At 41.7% G+C, this 18604-nt stretch overlaps 1 protein-coding gene across 1 annotated transcript; it reads right to left on the bottom strand.

Annotated features, from left to right (window-relative positions):
• Positions 1-178: 178 nt before the first annotated feature.
• Positions 179-11792, bottom strand: LOC108800248 (protein phosphatase 1 regulatory subunit 15B-like). Its single transcript, XM_018572214.1, has 4 exons — positions 11525-11792; positions 7917-9129; positions 5608-5815; positions 179-380 (listed from the first exon to the last, which is right to left on the bottom strand). The coding sequence occupies exons 2-4, from the start codon at positions 9111-9113 to the stop codon at positions 181-183; spliced, it is 1605 nt and encodes a 534-aa protein (XP_018427716.1). The 5' UTR covers positions 9114-9129; positions 11525-11792; the 3' UTR covers positions 179-180.
• Between the last annotated feature and the right edge of the window lie 6812 nt (positions 11793-18604).

Genomic DNA, 18604 nt, shown 5'->3' with positions numbered 1-18604 from the left:
GGTGTCTCACAGGATCCCCTTCATCAGGCAAACAAGTGGCCACTTGTTTGCCTGATGAAGGGGATCCTGTGAGACCCCCAAAACGTTGTTTAGAGTGTTCTATTCGCAACTAGTACGTTAATAAACACGTACTGAACTTGTCTAGAGCCTAGGCAGGAGTGCTGGTACTGTTCTAAGATTTCAGTTTTCTTTACAACGACATGCAGCCCAGATCTTCTCCCTGTGACCAGGTTCTAGGCAGAAGCTAATGGCAGCCTCAGTCTCAGCAATACGTTTCTGGAAGCGGCTTCGATCTCGTGCATACTCTTCCCACGGTCCTTTGCGAGCCATTCGGTAATGGTAGCTCCATGTAACCATATGATGTACAGTGACATTGGTGTCTCACAGGATCCCCTTCATCAGGCAAACAAGTGGCCACTTGTTTGCCTGATGAAGGGGATCCTGTGAGACCCCCAAAACGTTGTTTAGAGTGTTCTATTCGCAACTAGTACGTTAATAAACACGTACTGAACTTGCTTTGGAGTGCCGGTGTCCATCCTTTACTGATATTTTGTCGCAAGCCACCTGCTGCACCCACCCTCCATTTTTGGAACAGCAGCTCTGAGTGCGATGGGTACACTGACTGTATCTTGTGATGGCCAATCGCATTTGAAAGACCTCCCATTCCTCTCTCACAACAGAGGAAGGGGAGGGAGGAGGATTTTATCAATGAAGGATTTAATGAATGAAGGGTAGCTAGCAGCAGATTTAATTAGAATGTGGGATTGTTTTTTAACTTTTCACTCTAGAGCTAGTGCATCATTACCAAGCTCCACCTCAATACCAGCATGTTTCTTTATTTAAAAATGTGGGCGAAACATAAAACCCCCAGGTGGTGTCTACTTTCCAAAAATTGGTAATTTTCGGGGTGTTTGTACTGTTTGCTATAAAACATATTACATAATGTGTGGAGTAAGGGAAACAAGTTTTTTTTTCCAAAATGTTTGGTCTTTTTTCCTTTAATATAGTAAAAAATAAAGAAAACAGTGGTTTTTAAATACCAAAAGACAGCTCAGTCTACCATGACAGCAGGGTTCCCACCCTACCATGTATTCTGTTTTTCATACTTAGGTTTTGTTATACTGAGTAGGATGTAAGAGAAACTGCTTTTTCACCTGACAATGTGTTTCCTGTCGGGGTGGAAGGAGCCTCTTATACTGTCCTCGAACACTACGGGGAAGTAGACTTACTGAAAAGTCTGTTTTTTTTGGGGGGGGTTAAATGTACAGCCATAAATATATTGATGCTTCATAATTATACAGTAGCTGCATGAGTGTGATGCTGTACCTTTGACTTTAAACTTGTTTTTAAAACCTGGGTTTAGACACTCTTTAACTATGAACTCCAGCCCCCCCCAAAAAAAGAAAAATCAAAAGCCCATTAAAAGATTTTAAACAGTAGTTGAACTATTCACTTTTAACCTGGAGCTCTCATCTGCAGTGCCATAACATGCCCTTATAACAAGTCTAAGGTTCAGCATTATTCAACCCACTTCCTGTTTTTAGCTTAGAAGTGGTGACTGTTAGTTTTCCTCCTCCCCCCAACCTTTGGTTTAGAGTGGCAACACTCCCTCACTATATCTATGGAGGAAGCTATGATTGCTACCCATGCTGGATAGCGGTCCAAACACCACCCCCAACGGTCTGAGATATGTAATGAGTAGAGTTCATATTCCCTGCTGATTGCATTAACTCTCACTCTGAACTCAGTGGAGGGCAAGTTATACAACTGTTTATGCAGATAAGCATGGTCCTTCGCTGCTGACTGTGGAAAAGTCTTTTGGACTAGCATTGGGGCTGTTTTGGGGAATATTCCAGCAAAACATTTAAATACTGTAGTTTTTATATAACTTCAGTTCAAATCAATGTTTTGCTAAATCTTCAAATGGGCTTAAAAAAAAAAGTCTCCGACATCACATAGGGTTTCATTTAAGTCCTTTGTAACACACTATAGCCTGAATATAACAGCCAGGTAGCATTTTCGGGAGTCAATTTCCATTTAAAGCCCTTCTGCAGGCAAAAACTCTACCTGTCCATACCCATTAGCTTTTTTAAAAACCCTATATGTACTTGCTGGAGTCCACTGTCATGTGATCCTCTGTAGCACCTCTCCTGGAGACTTGGCCCACCAACCGATGCTGCTACTTGGGGCATTGCTGGAAGGATTCCGGACCCTCTGAGAACTCTGTCGATTGATATCTTTGTTGGCCAATGGGAAGCATCTAGGTCACCAGTAAGCAATGTCGGCACTAGGTAAGGGTGTATCTAATGCTGAAAAATGTTTTTGCAGAGTAGGAAGGGTAAGAATCATTAGTAACAAAAAAAAAAGAGATAGGGGTTTCTGAGAGGTATTACACCACAGCTTCAAATTTTTGTATAAAATTAATTTTTATTATACATGTACCATAACATATATATATATATACACACACAAAAGGACAAACAATAGTTAATTGAAATAAAAGTCCTAAAATAGATTCATTCTATCAGGAGCATATACCCATAAAGCATTCTGTACATAACAGTTATAGAGCAAGTAAATATTTGTTTTACGATCAGTGCGTTCAATTCCTACGCGTTTCGCAGCTTTGCTTCATCAGGGGATTATAAACTGATCTATTAAAAAACTGTGTGTTCAATCAGTACATGTCAACAGTATATTGCATATATCAATTACATAGCATAGAGAGGTGTTTCGGCAGCCAGATCAAACAGAGGATAAATAAAGATACCTAACTGGCTAAAGGGAGTGAGCTTTTTATTTATTTATAATTTATGGAACATGTCAAAAAGGATGGCGGCACATAGAGGTGTATATATGGACACAGGATTTTGGACTATGGTTTTTGTATCTTATGTACAACACTAAATGAAAACAATCATATGTAAAAACAGGTCTATGGAAGTTGAACCACAACATTACAGATAAGACTATCATTGGCAATCCTGCCCTCTTGCCAAAACCTGAAATCCCTCCTATTGTGGCCCCGAGGTCCCCATATCAGATCTGGGCGGAGTACTAAGATTGGAGGAATCTGTTCTCCATCCACACTCCGGACAGGGAACTCCACCCGTATCCAGCTACTCCCAGTTGGTGGTGAGTGCCGGGTGTGTGACAGTGGTGGTGGGTTTTCCCTGTTTGATCTGGCTGCCGAAACACATCTCTCTATACACTCTATGCTATTGATATATGCAATATACTGTTGACATGTACTGATTGAACAAATTTTTTTAATAGATCAGTGTATAATCCCCTGATGAAGCAAAGCTGCGAAACACTTAGGGATTGAACACACTGATCTAAAAACGAATATTTACTTGATCTATAACTGTTATGTACAGGATGTTTTATGGGTATATGCTCCTGATCCAATGAATCTTTTGTAGGACTTTTTTCAATTAACTATTGTTTGTCCTTTTGTGTATGTATGTAATGTATAATATAATTAATTTTATACAAAAATTTAAAGCTGTGGTGTAACACCTCTCAGACACCCCTCTTTTTTTTGTTACCAATTTTCATATTGGGGGAGAGGTCACACCGGGTGGCCCAGTGTGCTAGCCACTCACGACTACGAAGGGTAAGAATTAGTCAGGTTTTAATTTCCTTGTGTGTCCCTGCTGAGATTTGCCTTCATATCAACTAGTAGTCATCACCGCAACAAGAGGTGACTGGAAAAGCCTAACATTCTCAGGTAATATAAGAAAAGCTTTCAAGTAAACAGCTGTCTAAAGGGGGGATTTCCCCTTACCTGGAGTGATTTTACTTAGTCTTTGGGACAGGAAGTGAAGGGAGATTTCCCATCCAAACAATACAGAAAGGAAAAAACTGACAAGGATTTAGGGCTTGTTCACACAATGTCCAGAACAGTTTGTTCCCGGACCAAAAAAAAGCATCCCAATGTAGCCCTTTGGTATTTCTGGGCTTTGTTCACACCAGCACAGACTGTTCCGGTCCAGGCAAAAAAATAAAATAAAGCTGGTCTCATTTTCTCTGGTCTAAAATGCACTACAACACATGGAAATGCATACAAACGCACTTGACTGCACCTGAAAGCCCATTTTAAGCTTAAAAAAGAAAAAGGCAGCAAAAACACACTGGTCTGGACATAGTGTGAACATAGCCTAAAAACATTCCATACTCTCATCAAAACTAAAGTTTTTAAAACAGATTTTGGGTTTCCCTTCAGTTTTTGGTAGTTTGGACTTCTACTACTACTTGAAGTTGGATAAATTCTCAGATTGTTTTATGTCAATATTGAGATGGCGTCAAGAAGCACAGTATCTGGATAAGTTCTTCTTTCACTCCTTACCGTAATTCCCAAGCGATGGGGTGTTTGTAATGATTGCTGGTGGATGCAGAGGATGATTGTGCAGAATGTCACCAGCACACCAAAGAGCCTTTTAGAATCACCAAATGCTCATTTTATTGAACAAATTGTCAAACTGGAAACAAGAGCTTTCGGGACCTCGCAGCGTCCCTTCATCAGGCGTTAACATCGATGTTGAAGCCTGATGAAGGGACCCTGCGAGGTCCCGAAAGTGTTTACCATTTTTACAATGTGTTCAATAAAACGAGCATTTTGTGATTCTAAAAAAGGATCTTCGGTGTGCTGGCGACATTCTTCCGAACCACAGTATCAGGCACACAGTTTCTAATAAGAACTTTAGTACATTACAAAATAAAGGTTTATACACAAGGAAAAATACAAAATAAAATGTTTATTCACAAATAAAAGCTACCAAAATTGAGAATACAAAATCAAGTTTGTACAAGTATAAAGCATTCCTCCCCCCCCCGACCGGTAGAAGCAATTGTTTTAACTAGAAGTGTCATTATATTTTTAGATAGCATAGTATGCACAGGTCATTCATTTGATCTTCAACACCAAGGGCTCTTTAATACCATAACACGTGTGGTTATGTGCATTATGGTAATGCATTTTATATGTGGGGTGTAACTCAATCTTAACTTTATCCCGACATAAGTGAACATTGTGTGTAACTTGAAAATAGAGCCTGTCAGATTTTGTGCATTAAGGTGTTTATAGCCCAAATGTTGTGAAAGCGTCCTAATAGAAAAGTGACATGATAAGCAAATGCTTCTTTCAAGAGTGTCAGTATTTGCTAAAAGTTGAGAAAAAAAAAAAGCCAAATGAGGTAGTAATTCAATAATCCTGCAGTTACCCACTGCCCCCAAGTACTATAGCATTAAAAAAACAAAAAAAAAAAACACAACTTCTAAACTCTGCATAGGTTTTTCTGCAGTATCCCATCAAGCCTGAAATGCAGTGACTGGAGACTGAACCTAACAATCAAAATTCCCTTTAATAGCCATGCAAGTTATTGGCACATAGGTATGGCTCATACAAAAGATCAGTCAGACTAAGCATCATAGCAAATTACCCAAATCCGATGAAATAACTAGAAATGTAGTGCATGAAATAAATACAATAAATAAACACTGTCAGAAGAGTGCAAGAGTAGTCTGGTTCAATGCAGAAGTACAGAGTCGCAGCTGCTGTGTACTAGAGCCTAGGCAGGAGTGCTGGTACTGTTCTAAGATTTCAGTTTTCTTTACAACGACATGCAGCCCAGATCTTCTCCCTGTGACCAGGTTCTAGGCAGAAGCTAATGGCAGCCTCAGTCTCAGCAATACGTTTCTGGAAGCGGCTTCGATCTCGTGCATACTCTTCCCACGGTCCTTTGCGAGCCATTCGGTAATGGTAGCTCCATGTAACCATACGATGTACAGTGACATTGGATGAGAAACGCACCTGGAAGAAATTGTAAAATGCATTATTCTAATGATCAAATGCAGTCCAGCGTATATATAGTGCAGTCTATCTACAGTTTCTACTGCAACATGGTGACCAAAAGCAAGATGTACTTGGGAATTAAGCAGAGAGGTGCCCATCACATTACTGTTTCTGTGATATCAGTTCAGTAAAATGGAATCAAAGTTGTTGCTCCTAGCATCTACATTTCCAATAATATACAAATGTCAGCTTTCAGTGTTAAGGTGCCCATCGTACGATTATCGCAAGGTGTGTGGAAGGCGTGCGACCTCTGCTACTGTAAGTAGATGAAAGTAGTCACTCGCACTCCATGATATTAAAGTCAATGCTGTTTATTGACTGAGAACACACATCTCCTTTACTAAGTAGATGTGTGTTATCTCAGTCAATAAACAGCATTGACTTTAATATCATGGAGTGCGAGTGACTACTTTCATCTATCTTCATTTCACGGAGGCATCTGTTGTCACCATCGCACCCACCCAGTTGGATTTGGGTTTTTGTCCGGTCAGGAGTGCGATGGGACAGGAGGATTAAGTCTCTGCTACTGTAAGGTCGCACGACTTTTATGTTATGAACATGTTCGAAAACTTGCCGAGAATCGTACAATCGTCGGCGGGTGTGTGGCATGTTCGCAAGATAAATGCAGCACGGGCCGGTGTACGCAAGCGCACACTGCCCGTTTACCATTGCGGTCATCGGAAGCCCGCCCCTCAGCAGGGGGGGGGGGTTTGCGATCATCGAGAGTACCATCTGCCTGTCCAAGATGGGCAGATCGTATGTTTTTTTTTAATTACCTTACAACCATCGCAAGACAAAAGTCTTGCGATGGTTGTAAGGTGTGTGCCCAGCATTAGAGTATATTTAGACTCATTTAGGATTTCTGGTGGGAGAATTTATACTGCTAAGAATTGTCACTGGTTGCTCACATTGCCTAATGACAAACATCTAATGATGTAAATCTGTAGAAAAGAGGCAAAGCTAGTCTTGCATGAATATCACTTATAAAATCATTGCCAATCAAAAAACATATAGTCTCAAATTAGCAAGGTGGCAATTAAAGGCGGTTCCAGTAACATTACAAAAGGATTGCATGAAGTGATGACACTGGTTGCTATGGCTGAGTCAGGCTTCTCCCAGACTTCCCATTCTCAGTGAGGGTTGTACTCCCACAGATCACCTGACAGTTTCTGACAGTTTCAGAAGGTGGCATCAGCACCCTCAAGAGACCTTATGCAATGGTGTGCAATTTTAGCCTGCTCTAAGAGGAGACGTTTCCAGATGTGTGGTCAAAGGGGAACCTAAGCTATTTTCATGATGGTATTCGGAAATGATCCTCAGATGTGCACGCTTAGGGGCTCAATATAGAACTGTGCAGAGTTTGACCCAAGAGTCAGGGGGATGACCAGCTCTTGCCAAGAATAATGTGGTAAGATAATTAAGTCAGTAGTCTCACACACACTATTAGAAGAGACATCAAGTTGCTTATGTATCAAAGCAATATGATCATCAGATTAGAGCTAAACTCTATAAAAAAGGGAAAAATATAGAATTATGAGGGTTTAGAATCTGGGACCATTATCCTTGTATCTGATTTGATACTTGGCGAGTCACTGACCTAAAACAAGCACACAGCAGCACAGTGTAAGTACGCCTGATATGCCCACTTGTTCTAGGTCACCATCAAAATACTGAAGCAAGGACATTAAGTGTGACCGACCTAAACACAAACTGGCAATTACAGCTCACATTTTATTCTAACATGATACTTTAAAACAACTTTGTTTTTTTTCAACAATGCAATACATTAATAGTAGAGATGAAGAAAATCTCCATTAAACACAAAACTAGCCTGGATTTCATTTAAACTGGTAAAAAATGGCAACATCGCCCACAGCATCACTTAAAGTATTAAATATAGCTAGTTATTGTAGCCTAATAACTTGACTGATTGGAACCAGTGTGATTTGGATGTATGAACTATACAAAACCAATACCCTTATGTTATCATTTATCCAAGACAAAGACTAATTGGTCAAACATACCCAGCACCATATTAATCCTAGATCTGCATATTTACCTTCTTAACCCCTGGGTTTCCAGTTTGCTTTAATTCTTCTAAGAACTGAGGTTCATCCTTCTGGCTGGCACAGTTTTGTGGCTTCTTGGCCTGTGACTGCATAGTACAATGTAAAGTTTCACATTCTCCATCCTCTGCAATGTAAGGACAACATTTTACATTGATCTGAGGCTGCTCAGAACTGGTGGCGAGTACCTCTTTCTTCACCTGTTGGTTAGGGCTTCTTGTGGGCATGGCAAAAGAAAGTGGATTATATGGGTCATCAGTCCGACAGAATGAATCCCACAAGTCATCATCCCTACTGTAGTCTGAATCACTTTCTGCATCCCATGAATCGTCCTCTTCTTCCGACCAGTCACTTTCTTCACTGTTATCCATGTCTTCCTTGGACTTCAGAGTCCATAATTCTTGCATGCCACTGTCCACTGAGGTATCTTCATGGGAAGAATCATGTTCAGGCTCTTCATCTCCACACTCAGACTCGCTGAGACTGGACTCTTCGCATGGAGGTGAGTGATCGTCAGATTCGCCATCAGATTCAAACTCACTAAGATCAGACTCTTCGGATGGGAGCGAAGACTCCCCATCCTCTGATGGTACACAGATCATTGACAAAATAAAGGGGTTTGTACAGGATGGTAGAAGTGTCTCTTTGCTCACCATGATATCCATGTCAGGGAACACTTTGTGGTCAAAAACCTCTTCCATGTAAGCATTGTCCTGAAGATCCTCCATTCTAGGACTGGGCAGCTCCTTTTCTGGAACCATATTCTGTTTGCTTAGCTCCGTTTCACAGCCCCAGCAACACTTTATAGAGATGGTGTTCATAGACTGTTCTGTATGATAAGGTGTTGAATGTTTTGGCACGTTCTTGTAAACAAACACGTTCCTCAATTCCACAGCTAAGAAAAAGTCTATGATATTCCAGCACATCCACAGCACAGCTTGGAAAGCTTTACTCTTCCAACTCAAAGGCCTTCTATGCAGGAGATTTCTGGCCACAGTGAAAATCGACTGTGTAATTCTGGCAGCCATCGTCAACATCACTATGTCTGTTCCCAGCTCACCAGCGATGACCTGCATTTCTGGATGGACTTTCATAAGGTCAACCTGGACAGCAGTTCCTCTATGCCAGTGAGTCATTGGAGACGTAAGATTCCTCCAGTATGAGCCAAAACAGAGGTAGCTGAGACTCATTTTGTTCACCGATGCCCTGTTAGGACACAAAAAAACAAAACTTAGATGGTAATAATGAAAACCAGCTGCAAAGTCTCTGCTTTACCACACCATTTTTTTTTATACACAGAAACTATCCACCCAGGTGATCAGTATGGTTTTTGCCAAGTGTTTGGAATTTATAATACAAGTGTTAGGTCACCAGTGATGGACTAGTAATAAAGCAGCCAAGGCTTACATACATTATTCCATAATAGTAATTCCAATAATACCTAACTGGTTATACAACTATTTACATAACTAGTAAACAAACCACCGCCATAGATTTAACAAACACCAGCTGCTTGGAGGGAATGAGCTGTCATTTGTTCCGGCTTGTTTAGGAGTCTATAGGCACACAAAAAGCTGGATTTTGAAACTAGGGGAAACGTCTAGCAAAACAAGGGCTTGTGTTGTGTCCATGACATCAGTTTGAAACTTGAGATCATTCAGAATTCACTGACAGGCATATATGTAGTGAAAATATTCAAGTCTACAATAAAGAAAATGATTGTTACCAAGTCCCCTTTTCTAGATTAAATGTCACACAGAGAAATAACCTTGTGGGACTCGGATAAAGTGAGTCATATGATACGAAAGAGGCCAATACCACAGAACATTGCAGAATTCTATGGGTGGCTACAGACTTGCAAAGGTAGCTTCTCAACAATGGCACCTGGTGATGTATTAGAGTGAAAGAACTGAACTGGACCCACGTTTAGAAAGATGTCCCAACAAGCAGAACAATCTCCCAGCACAAACAAGTGCCTCCGATACCAAAGGAGCTCAGAGAAGATCACAAACTCACCATTTATCACATGTCCTGCTCACAACCAGGAGCACTGCTGCAATATGTTCTAGAAAATAACCTCAACTGGCTAGAAGACATCCAACTTGTATATGGACAGAACGGAAAAAGCCGGCTAGATTGTGCCTCAAAATAACAGCGTTGCATCACCCCAAAGTCAGTTGTTGCTTCAAACAATCCAACAAATGTTATATTTATAGAGCCTTTAAAATCCACATCTGCTTTGTTAACACTGATACACCAAGGAGGAGTTTTACTAGAAGAGATTACTCATCACATGTAGTGATGAATTCAGAGTCCATTCGGCTTCATCAACCTCCCTCAGCAGGTCTGCCACATGACATCAGAGGAATAGAAGCATTCAGCATCCATGGACTATGGAACACCAATTGCCATATGGTGAGGGAGGGACACCAGCAAGGCAGGAACTTCCACAAATCAGGATTCATGATAAATTCACACAGGAGCCCATTCAAAATGTTCTACCCATCACAGAGACAAGACCAATTCACACACTGACATCATGGCATTCTGGACAGTACAGGTGTACGCAATGATTGTAGCAGACCATGACCTGTGCCTACAAACACCCTGAAATGTTGCCCCCAGACACATTGTACAACCTCCTTTAGTAACCATGTAGTACATGGGCCTCTTCTAAATCACAAGGTGTATGATCAGTGAGACCCAAACTACACTACAAAGATTGTCCTAAAGAATCCCACAACCCTCGCTGGTTGCCAACTATGATTGAAAGGGCAAAACATTTTTCTTTTATATAGTTTTTAGCGGTTTCTGTGTCCCCATCGGGGAGATTCACCCCTCAATTTGTACTGGTGACCACTGACACCAGGAAAGAGGGGAATCCAATGTTTTAAGAGTTGTCCCTAGAACAAGAGGTAAATGGAGAATCTTCCAATGCGGACAACTGCACTCACTGACAGATTTCCTCTAATCTTCCTTCCTGTTGTGTCTCTGGGACAGGAAGTGAAGGGGAATGTCCTTGATGGTACACAGACAGCAAAATAACCAAGTAGGGCTAAAACCTACTCAATCCAAAACTAAATATAGATCTGGCTGTGTATTCACATTAATCATCGCAACTCACCTCTACTGACAACTGTGTCAGTGTCATCACATCCACCACTAAAATACATCCTCACGTGTGTCAGGGACAATGGTCCAGGTCTATGATTACAGGGAATGGTCATGTATGTCCATAGTGTCAATGGTTGTATGATCACAGGGAAAAGTCATGTATGTCCATAGTGTCAATGGTTGTATGATCACAGGGAAAAGTCATGTATGTCCATAGTGTCAATGGTTGTATGATCACAGGGAAAGGTCATGTATGTCCATAGTGTCAATGGTTGTATGATCACAGGGAAAGGTCATGTATGTCCATAGTGTCAATGGTTGTATGATCACAGGGAAAGGTCATGTATGTCCATAGTGATGGCAGATATCTGCTGTGCTGTACAAGAAATGATATATGAGCCGTCACTCTGCTGCCACCTAGTGGATGAGTATCTGCCAGCATGCTGAGTCTTATAGCCCCTCAGCCCCATATGGTTCAATCACATACCTGTCGGGACTTCCAGCAGATGTCAGCCTGTGACAAAGGCGCTCCAGCAGAAGTTAGTGCTACTCTCCTGGGTGGGGGGTTCGTCAATAACGCGGTGATAGCCGAGGTCGGTAACACGAGCTCTCCTAACTTTCCTCTTGTACAGCATACAGAGCATTGGTAAGAACGGCGGTGCCTCTTCTGGTGAAGCGCTATAAGCCATGCCTGGTCATCTGGATACACACAATCTCTTCTTTCTTTATCTGTTGTAAGTGTAAAAAAAAATGGCGCAAACTGGTCTGCCGTCTATATATAGTGTCTGCCGGAAGCCCCACCTTCCATGACGATCAAATAGTGGAAGGGGGAGTGGTTTGTTTCTGGACGGCATGTACGTGACGTTTCCTGGAATAGAACAGGGAGGGGGGGATGGATGTCACATGCTTGAGTATCGTGACGTAATGAGAGTGAAGGTAGAAAGGACAGGAAATGTGTGGAGTTTACGGACTGTACAGGAAGGATGGGAGGAAGGAATGAAAACAGCAATTCGCTGCGCTTGTCATAGATTTGCAGCGGCCCACAAAACAAATTGAGGGGAGTTTAGCACAATCTGGAGCAGCTGTGCATGGCAACCAATCAGCAAAGACTAACTGAACGAACTGAAGAGAGAAGCGGATTGGTTGCCATAGGCAACTTTTACAGATGTTGTCTGCTCCAGTGTTGATAAATTCAACCCATTGTATGTTATTAATAAAGTAATACATAAATAATTGTTCTGTTAAGCTCCTGTTTTGCTTTTCTGTTGTGGTTCGAGCTAATAACGTATTTTTCCTCCTGTCTGCTCAGAGGATCTGCGCAACAGATGTCCGTTATTCATCAAGCTGTCAAACGAGCAGGATGGAGGACCTATTGCGCCGAATCCTCGATCGCTCTGAGCAGCCAGGGGGAGAAGAGTGGCTGTGTAGATGCTTGGAAGCTGCTTTTCAGCCTGTAGAATGTCCATCTGTTTCTCATTCAGTCTCCCAAGTCCCCTCTCATGTCATGGCCCCCCTCCCCTCTCCTGCTCTGTCCTCTGGAGAGTCCTGTGACTATTCAGTGAACCGTGAGAATTTGCAGCTACCTGGCTGATGCATGTTCCATTCACACATGAGCGGTTTTCCGTGTGTATGCGCTAAACATAAAAACAATGCATTACAATGGGCATTGTTCAGACTATAGCAGCGCCCGTGTGGTACGAAAACACGTGTCCCGCAAAATAGTCCAAGCGCAATTATTTGGATGGATTGCGCTATAGTAATAGCAGCATATGCGCAGAATACGCGCGTATGTAAAAAGTTGCACACTTTCGGGAAAAGGCCATATGGGAATGGAGCCTTAGAGAGCAGCTCTGCCTTGCCGCTGAAGAGATCTAGGGAGGTCCACAGAGCTTTCGCCCATCCCCTCCTCGTTCCAGAAAAGCCCTCCGTCGCTCTGCTAATCTCAAAACCAGCAACCTGCTATGCATGTGGAGGCTTTTCCAGCTGTGTGAAGTTGGCACCCCATGTTTGTAAAACCTGAATAAAAATACGTTTGTGCCGCTTTGGTTTGGGAGATATTGCGCATTACAGTTGCTGAAACCCCGCCCACTTTGCACCCCATGTTATTGAATTTTAAAAATAAACAAATGGTATGTTTATTTATAAAATTCAATAACACGGGGTGCAAAGTGGGCGGCGTTTCAGCAACTGTAATGCGCAATATCTTTGAAACTAAAGTGGCACAAATGTACGTTCTTGAGGCACAAATCTGTACAAACAAATGGTATGTTTATTTTTCACATTTGCTAACATTGGGTGCAAAGTGGGCGGGGTTTCAGCAACTATAATGCGCAATATCTTTTAAACCAAAGACTCCTGACTGTCTAGCAGTTATGGGATTAGCCAGCTTGTTCAATAAACACACAAGGGCTGGTGACATGACACTTGCCAGGAAATTAGAAAAGCAGAATATCCTCAGGGCCCGTTCACACCACTCCCTGCGGGTTCAAGCACCGTGAGCTGCTGGAACGCACTGGAGCGCATATTGTAAGGCTCCCTGCGTTCTGGGGTGAGAGTGGCGGCGCATTCAAGTCAATGGTACCGCAGCTACAACCCCTGCCCGCAGTGCAATTGACCACAACAGAATGCGTGGCACAACAATGTTGTGTTCTGGTCCGATGTGATCACAAAAAAAATAGTACAAGCACTACCGCATCACCACGCCCCCTCCCACACCAGAACGCAGGGAGCCTTACAGCACCGAGCTGGAACGCACTCGAAGTGGTGTGAACAAGCCCTCAGACTGGAAAGGATCCTGTGAAGTAAATGATAAGATGAAAAGGTGATATCATGATTGCTGATGGGGTGCTATGTAATAATACAAGATGCTGGCAGGCCACAGTGTCCTCCCATAACACACAATAACTCCCTAGACCCGAAGTAACTAGTAATACACACTGATCATTTTAGCTGCTCTTTATAAACAGCCCACTGCCCCTGTTATGTGGGGTGGGTATAGCTGCATGGAGGCAGGGCTGTGTACAGATCACAGTACCTTGGTGGTCCCAATGTACTCCATGTATGCTGTGCTGGATGAGGTGTACCATGGGCCGGATGCAGCCTGCTCAGCCTCTCCTCTGCTTCCTGCTGCTGTATCTGGGAGACACTTCCTGCTTCTATCAGCCAGGAGGATTACAGCACTGTGCACGAGCTTCGCACGATCTCGGCGCCACCTTCAGGTCATGTGGGGAACTGCAGCATACATTCAGCTGCACTAGAACTGCTGGAGGGAGCTCAGGACATTTAGCCGCCTTGCGATCGCGGTCTACCAGCGTTATGCTGGCTACACACGTATCGATTTTAGCATGCAATCGATGAAACCGATCGAATCGCATTAAAATCGAATGTCCTGTGGTCGCGTCCGATCGATTTGTGATCAATTTTATAATCGTTCGAACGTCGTCTAATAAAATGAACTAGGATCACACTAATCCAGCACGTTATTATTCTGAGATGCCCCACTCAAGCGGCGGCCATATTGAGTGGGGCACGTGAGATTAATAACGTGCTGGATTAGTGTGATCCTAGTTCATTTTATTACTTCATTGCTGTGCTGTATGTGTATAGGCCAATGTAGTTGGATCTGTATGTGCGTTATAATTAATCAAAATTAATCGATTAAAAATTTTTTAGATTAATCGAACACGAAAATGTTAATCATTACCAGCCCTAATTTTTAGTTTAACCAAAACATCATATCCGGTGTATATTAATAAAGTCACAAAGTGTGGATAGGTAACATCACTTTTTTGCAGTTGAGATATCAAACACAAATTTTGTCCCATATAAATTGAAACCACCATGTCAAAGTATCCTTAAACCAGTCCATAACACCTATATAGACAAATATTGTAAGCTGTTTTAAATCACATAACAAAGTAGTTATGTATTCCAAAATATCCTCTCTTTAGGACAGATTCACACCACACAGTCAGTGTTCCAGAGCATTTAGTCTTGGAAATGAGCTGTAACGCAACCAAGTCAGCTCATATTGTTTGTGGTCGATAGGTGGCGTGGTGGTGCATTGAAGGAAATTGTGCTGCCAACCCACCATTTCCCTCCACACACGCATTGCGATTGCTGGCACGCGAACGCGTGGCACATTTTGGCCTGTGCTCCGGTCCAGTACAATCTGTAGAATTGCTGCATGCACTACCTTTGATGATTGCACTGGAGGGGAACGCAGGCAACAATGTGCCACGCATTCAGATGCCGGCAATCGCCATTGTCTTCAATGCAACGCCACACCCCCTCCCGCCCAAAAACAATATGAGCCGACTGGGTTGCGGTCACATCTTTTCTAACTGTAAACTGTATATGAACAGCGTCATGCAGCTTCTGCATCATGTATGCCAGGCCAAGCCAATCGTTCATGTTGATACCCATGAAACAGCAGGGTTGCTAGCACCTGCACAATATGCAGCAGACCAAGCATACATGTTCGGAAGCTCCTGCTCTGGAGGTATAGATACTGCAGATTCTAATTTTAGAAAGAAAAAATCTAGGAAAACACAGATGTGAAGAAAATCTTCAATGAAGCTCACTTGCAATGCAGCTTTGTTGTCCTAGACCTTTCAATGCTCCTGCCTTCTCAAAACTTTTACCGCTGTTGTTGATAACCTTTTCAAATGTTTAAATATTAAACGAAATTTCAGAACTGAAATATAACAATCTACAAACTTTAACTTAAACTATAAAACTTATCGCACTACATTGCTTGTGCCTTTACTTCCTGCAATGTAGTTTAAAGACGTAATAAGGCACGTTTTATACTTATAATTTATTTTTCACATTCGCAGAATTTCGAAACAAATTGAATATCATTAGCAAACTATACACAGAATTGCCCACCATGTGGCTTGGGGGAAGCGTGCAACCGATCCTCATCGCTAGCATCAGAAATTAGAATTGAATGCTCTGGATCTGCAAAAAGTAATAAATACACATTGTGTGAGAGAGAGAGAGAGAGAGGTAGAGAGAGAGAGAGGTAGAGAGAGAGAGAGAGAGGTAGAGAGAGGTAGAGAGGTGGAGAGAGAGAGGTAGAGAGAGAGAGAGAGAGAGAGAGGGAGAGAAAGGGGGAGAGGGAGAGAGAGGTAGAGAGAGAGAGAGAGGTAGAGAGAGGGGGGAGAGAGAGAGAGGGAGATAGAGATTTAAAAATCTTTTTTTTAATATACCTTGCTCGGTGCATTGGTTTTCTTATTTTCTTCCAATTGTTCACCAGGATTGATCATCTTTTGAATTTTCAGTTCTAAATATCATAATAAAGACATATTCATATTCTCATTTGCAAAATACACTAATAATGCATGTATGGTACGTATCTAATCTAAAATATCAAAACATACAATACATGTACAAGTATGATTAGGTATTCAAAAAGCATGTCCATATAAGAAAACATGTGAGCAAAAGTGCTTGACTTACCATGATAACTTTTTTCTTGTTTATCCTGATGAGGTCCTCTAATGTCAGCTTGTTGTTGATTCTTAATTTGACCTTGTATTTTACCTGTGGGATGAAATCATCACATTAAACATAAATATTTTAAAATGTATTATTAATTGAATTAAAATGAAATGATTAACCAAATACATATAAATATAAATAACATTACAGACATGAACAAAAGTTCTTTGTGTATTTCTCAAATACCCCTCCAGAGCAAAAAAAAATAATATTTGTAGAACATGTTGCACATGAGAACATAAATAATTATAAAATATATAAACTCACATTTCTGAATGATAGTTCGAAATACTTCTAGGGTAGCATCTCTTCTTTTTATGTCAAACCATTTTTCTTAAAGTTGTTCTTTTGTTCTTTTTACGCTGAATATCTGGTTTATTTCCGAAATGAGTGAGTGCATGATCTTTCTTTTCCTTTGGTTGATCATTCGTAGCTGTGTTCTTGGCAGTCATAATCAGCATCATGTAGGCGCTTTACAAGGAGTAGTTGCTCTTCAAAACTCATTGCTGATGATATTTCTGTGTGCATATATTTTGCACGCTTCATAGTATTGCTCACATGCTGGCTTCCATATTTCTTCTTTCTTTTTCCTGGGTTCTTTATTTCCACGGACATAAGTCCTGATTTCTGGATCTTGATATCTCTACTTGATTTAGCTTGGGCCTGTACTGTGCCACTTTTGTCGGGCACCTCCTCTACGTTTCTCCTCTGTCCGAGCATGTTTCTTTCCTGCGGAGCCAGTGTTATTAACCCGCCCTGTTTCGGTATTTCTTTGCATCTTTGAGCGATGTTAATCACTCCATATTCTTTGTCTTTCTACTCAGTTAGGTGGAGATGCATGTCCACCTCGAAGACCTCATGGCACACCCTAAGTTCATCCAACTTGGCAGCAAATGGCGCAGTAAGCATTCGGGAAGAAGGAGGAAGTGACACAAACGGAAGTTACGTTTCCCTTCACATGATCAAAGTGGCGCGTCTCTCTGTAATTCCTACTACACATTTCCAGTGATTGTTTCAATTTCTTTATTTCATAACAGGTAAAGTAGTATTTGAAATACAAGAATATGCCACAATTTGCACGTTCAGACCCAGATTTTCGGCTGACAGTCCAGTCTTTAAACACTTTAACAACAGCTGCTCTTAAACATTTAACGAATTCTGCTTTGTTGCTGATACTTGCTCCATGGCGTGAGTGCCAACAATCATCCCACGTTCAAAAGCTGTTAAATCGCGTTGTTTACCCATATCTTCAGAAAAAATCACTCCTACTGTCGTGGTAAACATCCTGCTTCCCTATTTATAATGATCTGGCCCTCTAGCAACTTCAGCGCAAAATTATAGCTAATTTGCCTACAAACTTCAGGTGGTCATAATAATCTGGCCACTCAGTGTATATATATAAAATACTAATGGATCAACTATACCAGGGCTCAAAATTTCCACTCGCCTGCTCGCATTTGGCGAGTGGAAATGCTGTGCAGGTCAGTGGAAATTCAGTCAGGCTTGAGTCAGTACCTGACTAGTGGGAGCAGCTGCTCCTGCTGGGCTCTCTGTTCTGTCAGCCGCAGCTCTTCACTGAGCTCTGGGTCGAAAACGGAGTGATTAGTAATGTCTGCAGACCTTACTAATCACACCACATCACCAGGGATCTGCCTGCTCGCCTCCTCCCTGCAGAAAGACAAGCAGGTGAGGGGGCTTCATTGTTTTCTTTACAGGGGGCTTCTTATTTTATGTGTGGGAGGGCAGGGATCAGGGGTTTTAAAGTTGTTAATATTTATTTTTGTAACTTTATTTTGCATAAAACATCTAACAGTGTAATTTATAAGATTATTTAAGAGGGTGTGTTTAAGGGGCGGAGTTAAGGCCGGGAATATCAGTTAACACTGAGGGTTGAGCTCTCCAATCCCCAGGTGTGATTGTGCCAGTTGTAACATCCTCCTGATCAACCATTCCATTTGTGCAGTAATTATTTTGATTATTTCTTCTTACATAATTATGAAGGATACAGCAGCTCATGACGATCTTATCGATTTTCTCTGGATTTAAACAAATAGCTTTTTGA

The sequence above is a fragment of the Nanorana parkeri genome, unplaced genomic scaffold, assembly GCF_000935625.1.
Source record: "Nanorana parkeri isolate BGI_ZX_2015 unplaced genomic scaffold, ASM93562v1 scaffold1970, whole genome shotgun sequence".
NCBI classification, from domain to species: domain Eukaryota; kingdom Metazoa; phylum Chordata; class Amphibia; order Anura; family Dicroglossidae; genus Nanorana; species Nanorana parkeri.
The sequence above is the reverse complement of the archived record's forward strand: the minus strand, read 5'-3'. Positions and strand labels throughout refer to the sequence as shown.

Bases quoted from the DNA above. Each gene is read 5' to 3' on its own strand.
- LOC108800248 (XM_018572214.1), bottom strand. From the start codon at position 9,113: ATGAGTCTCAGCTACCTCTGTTTTGGCTCATACTGGAGGAATCTTACG. The intron at 5,816-7,916 runs GTAAATATGCAG...AATTTCTTCCAG, and splicing joins GAAACCCAGGGGTTAAGAAG to GTGCGTTTCTCATCCAATGT. The intron at 381-5,607 runs GAAATCTTAGAA...GGATCCTGTGAG, and splicing joins ATGTCGTTGTAAAGAAAACT to ACACCAATGTCACTGTACAT.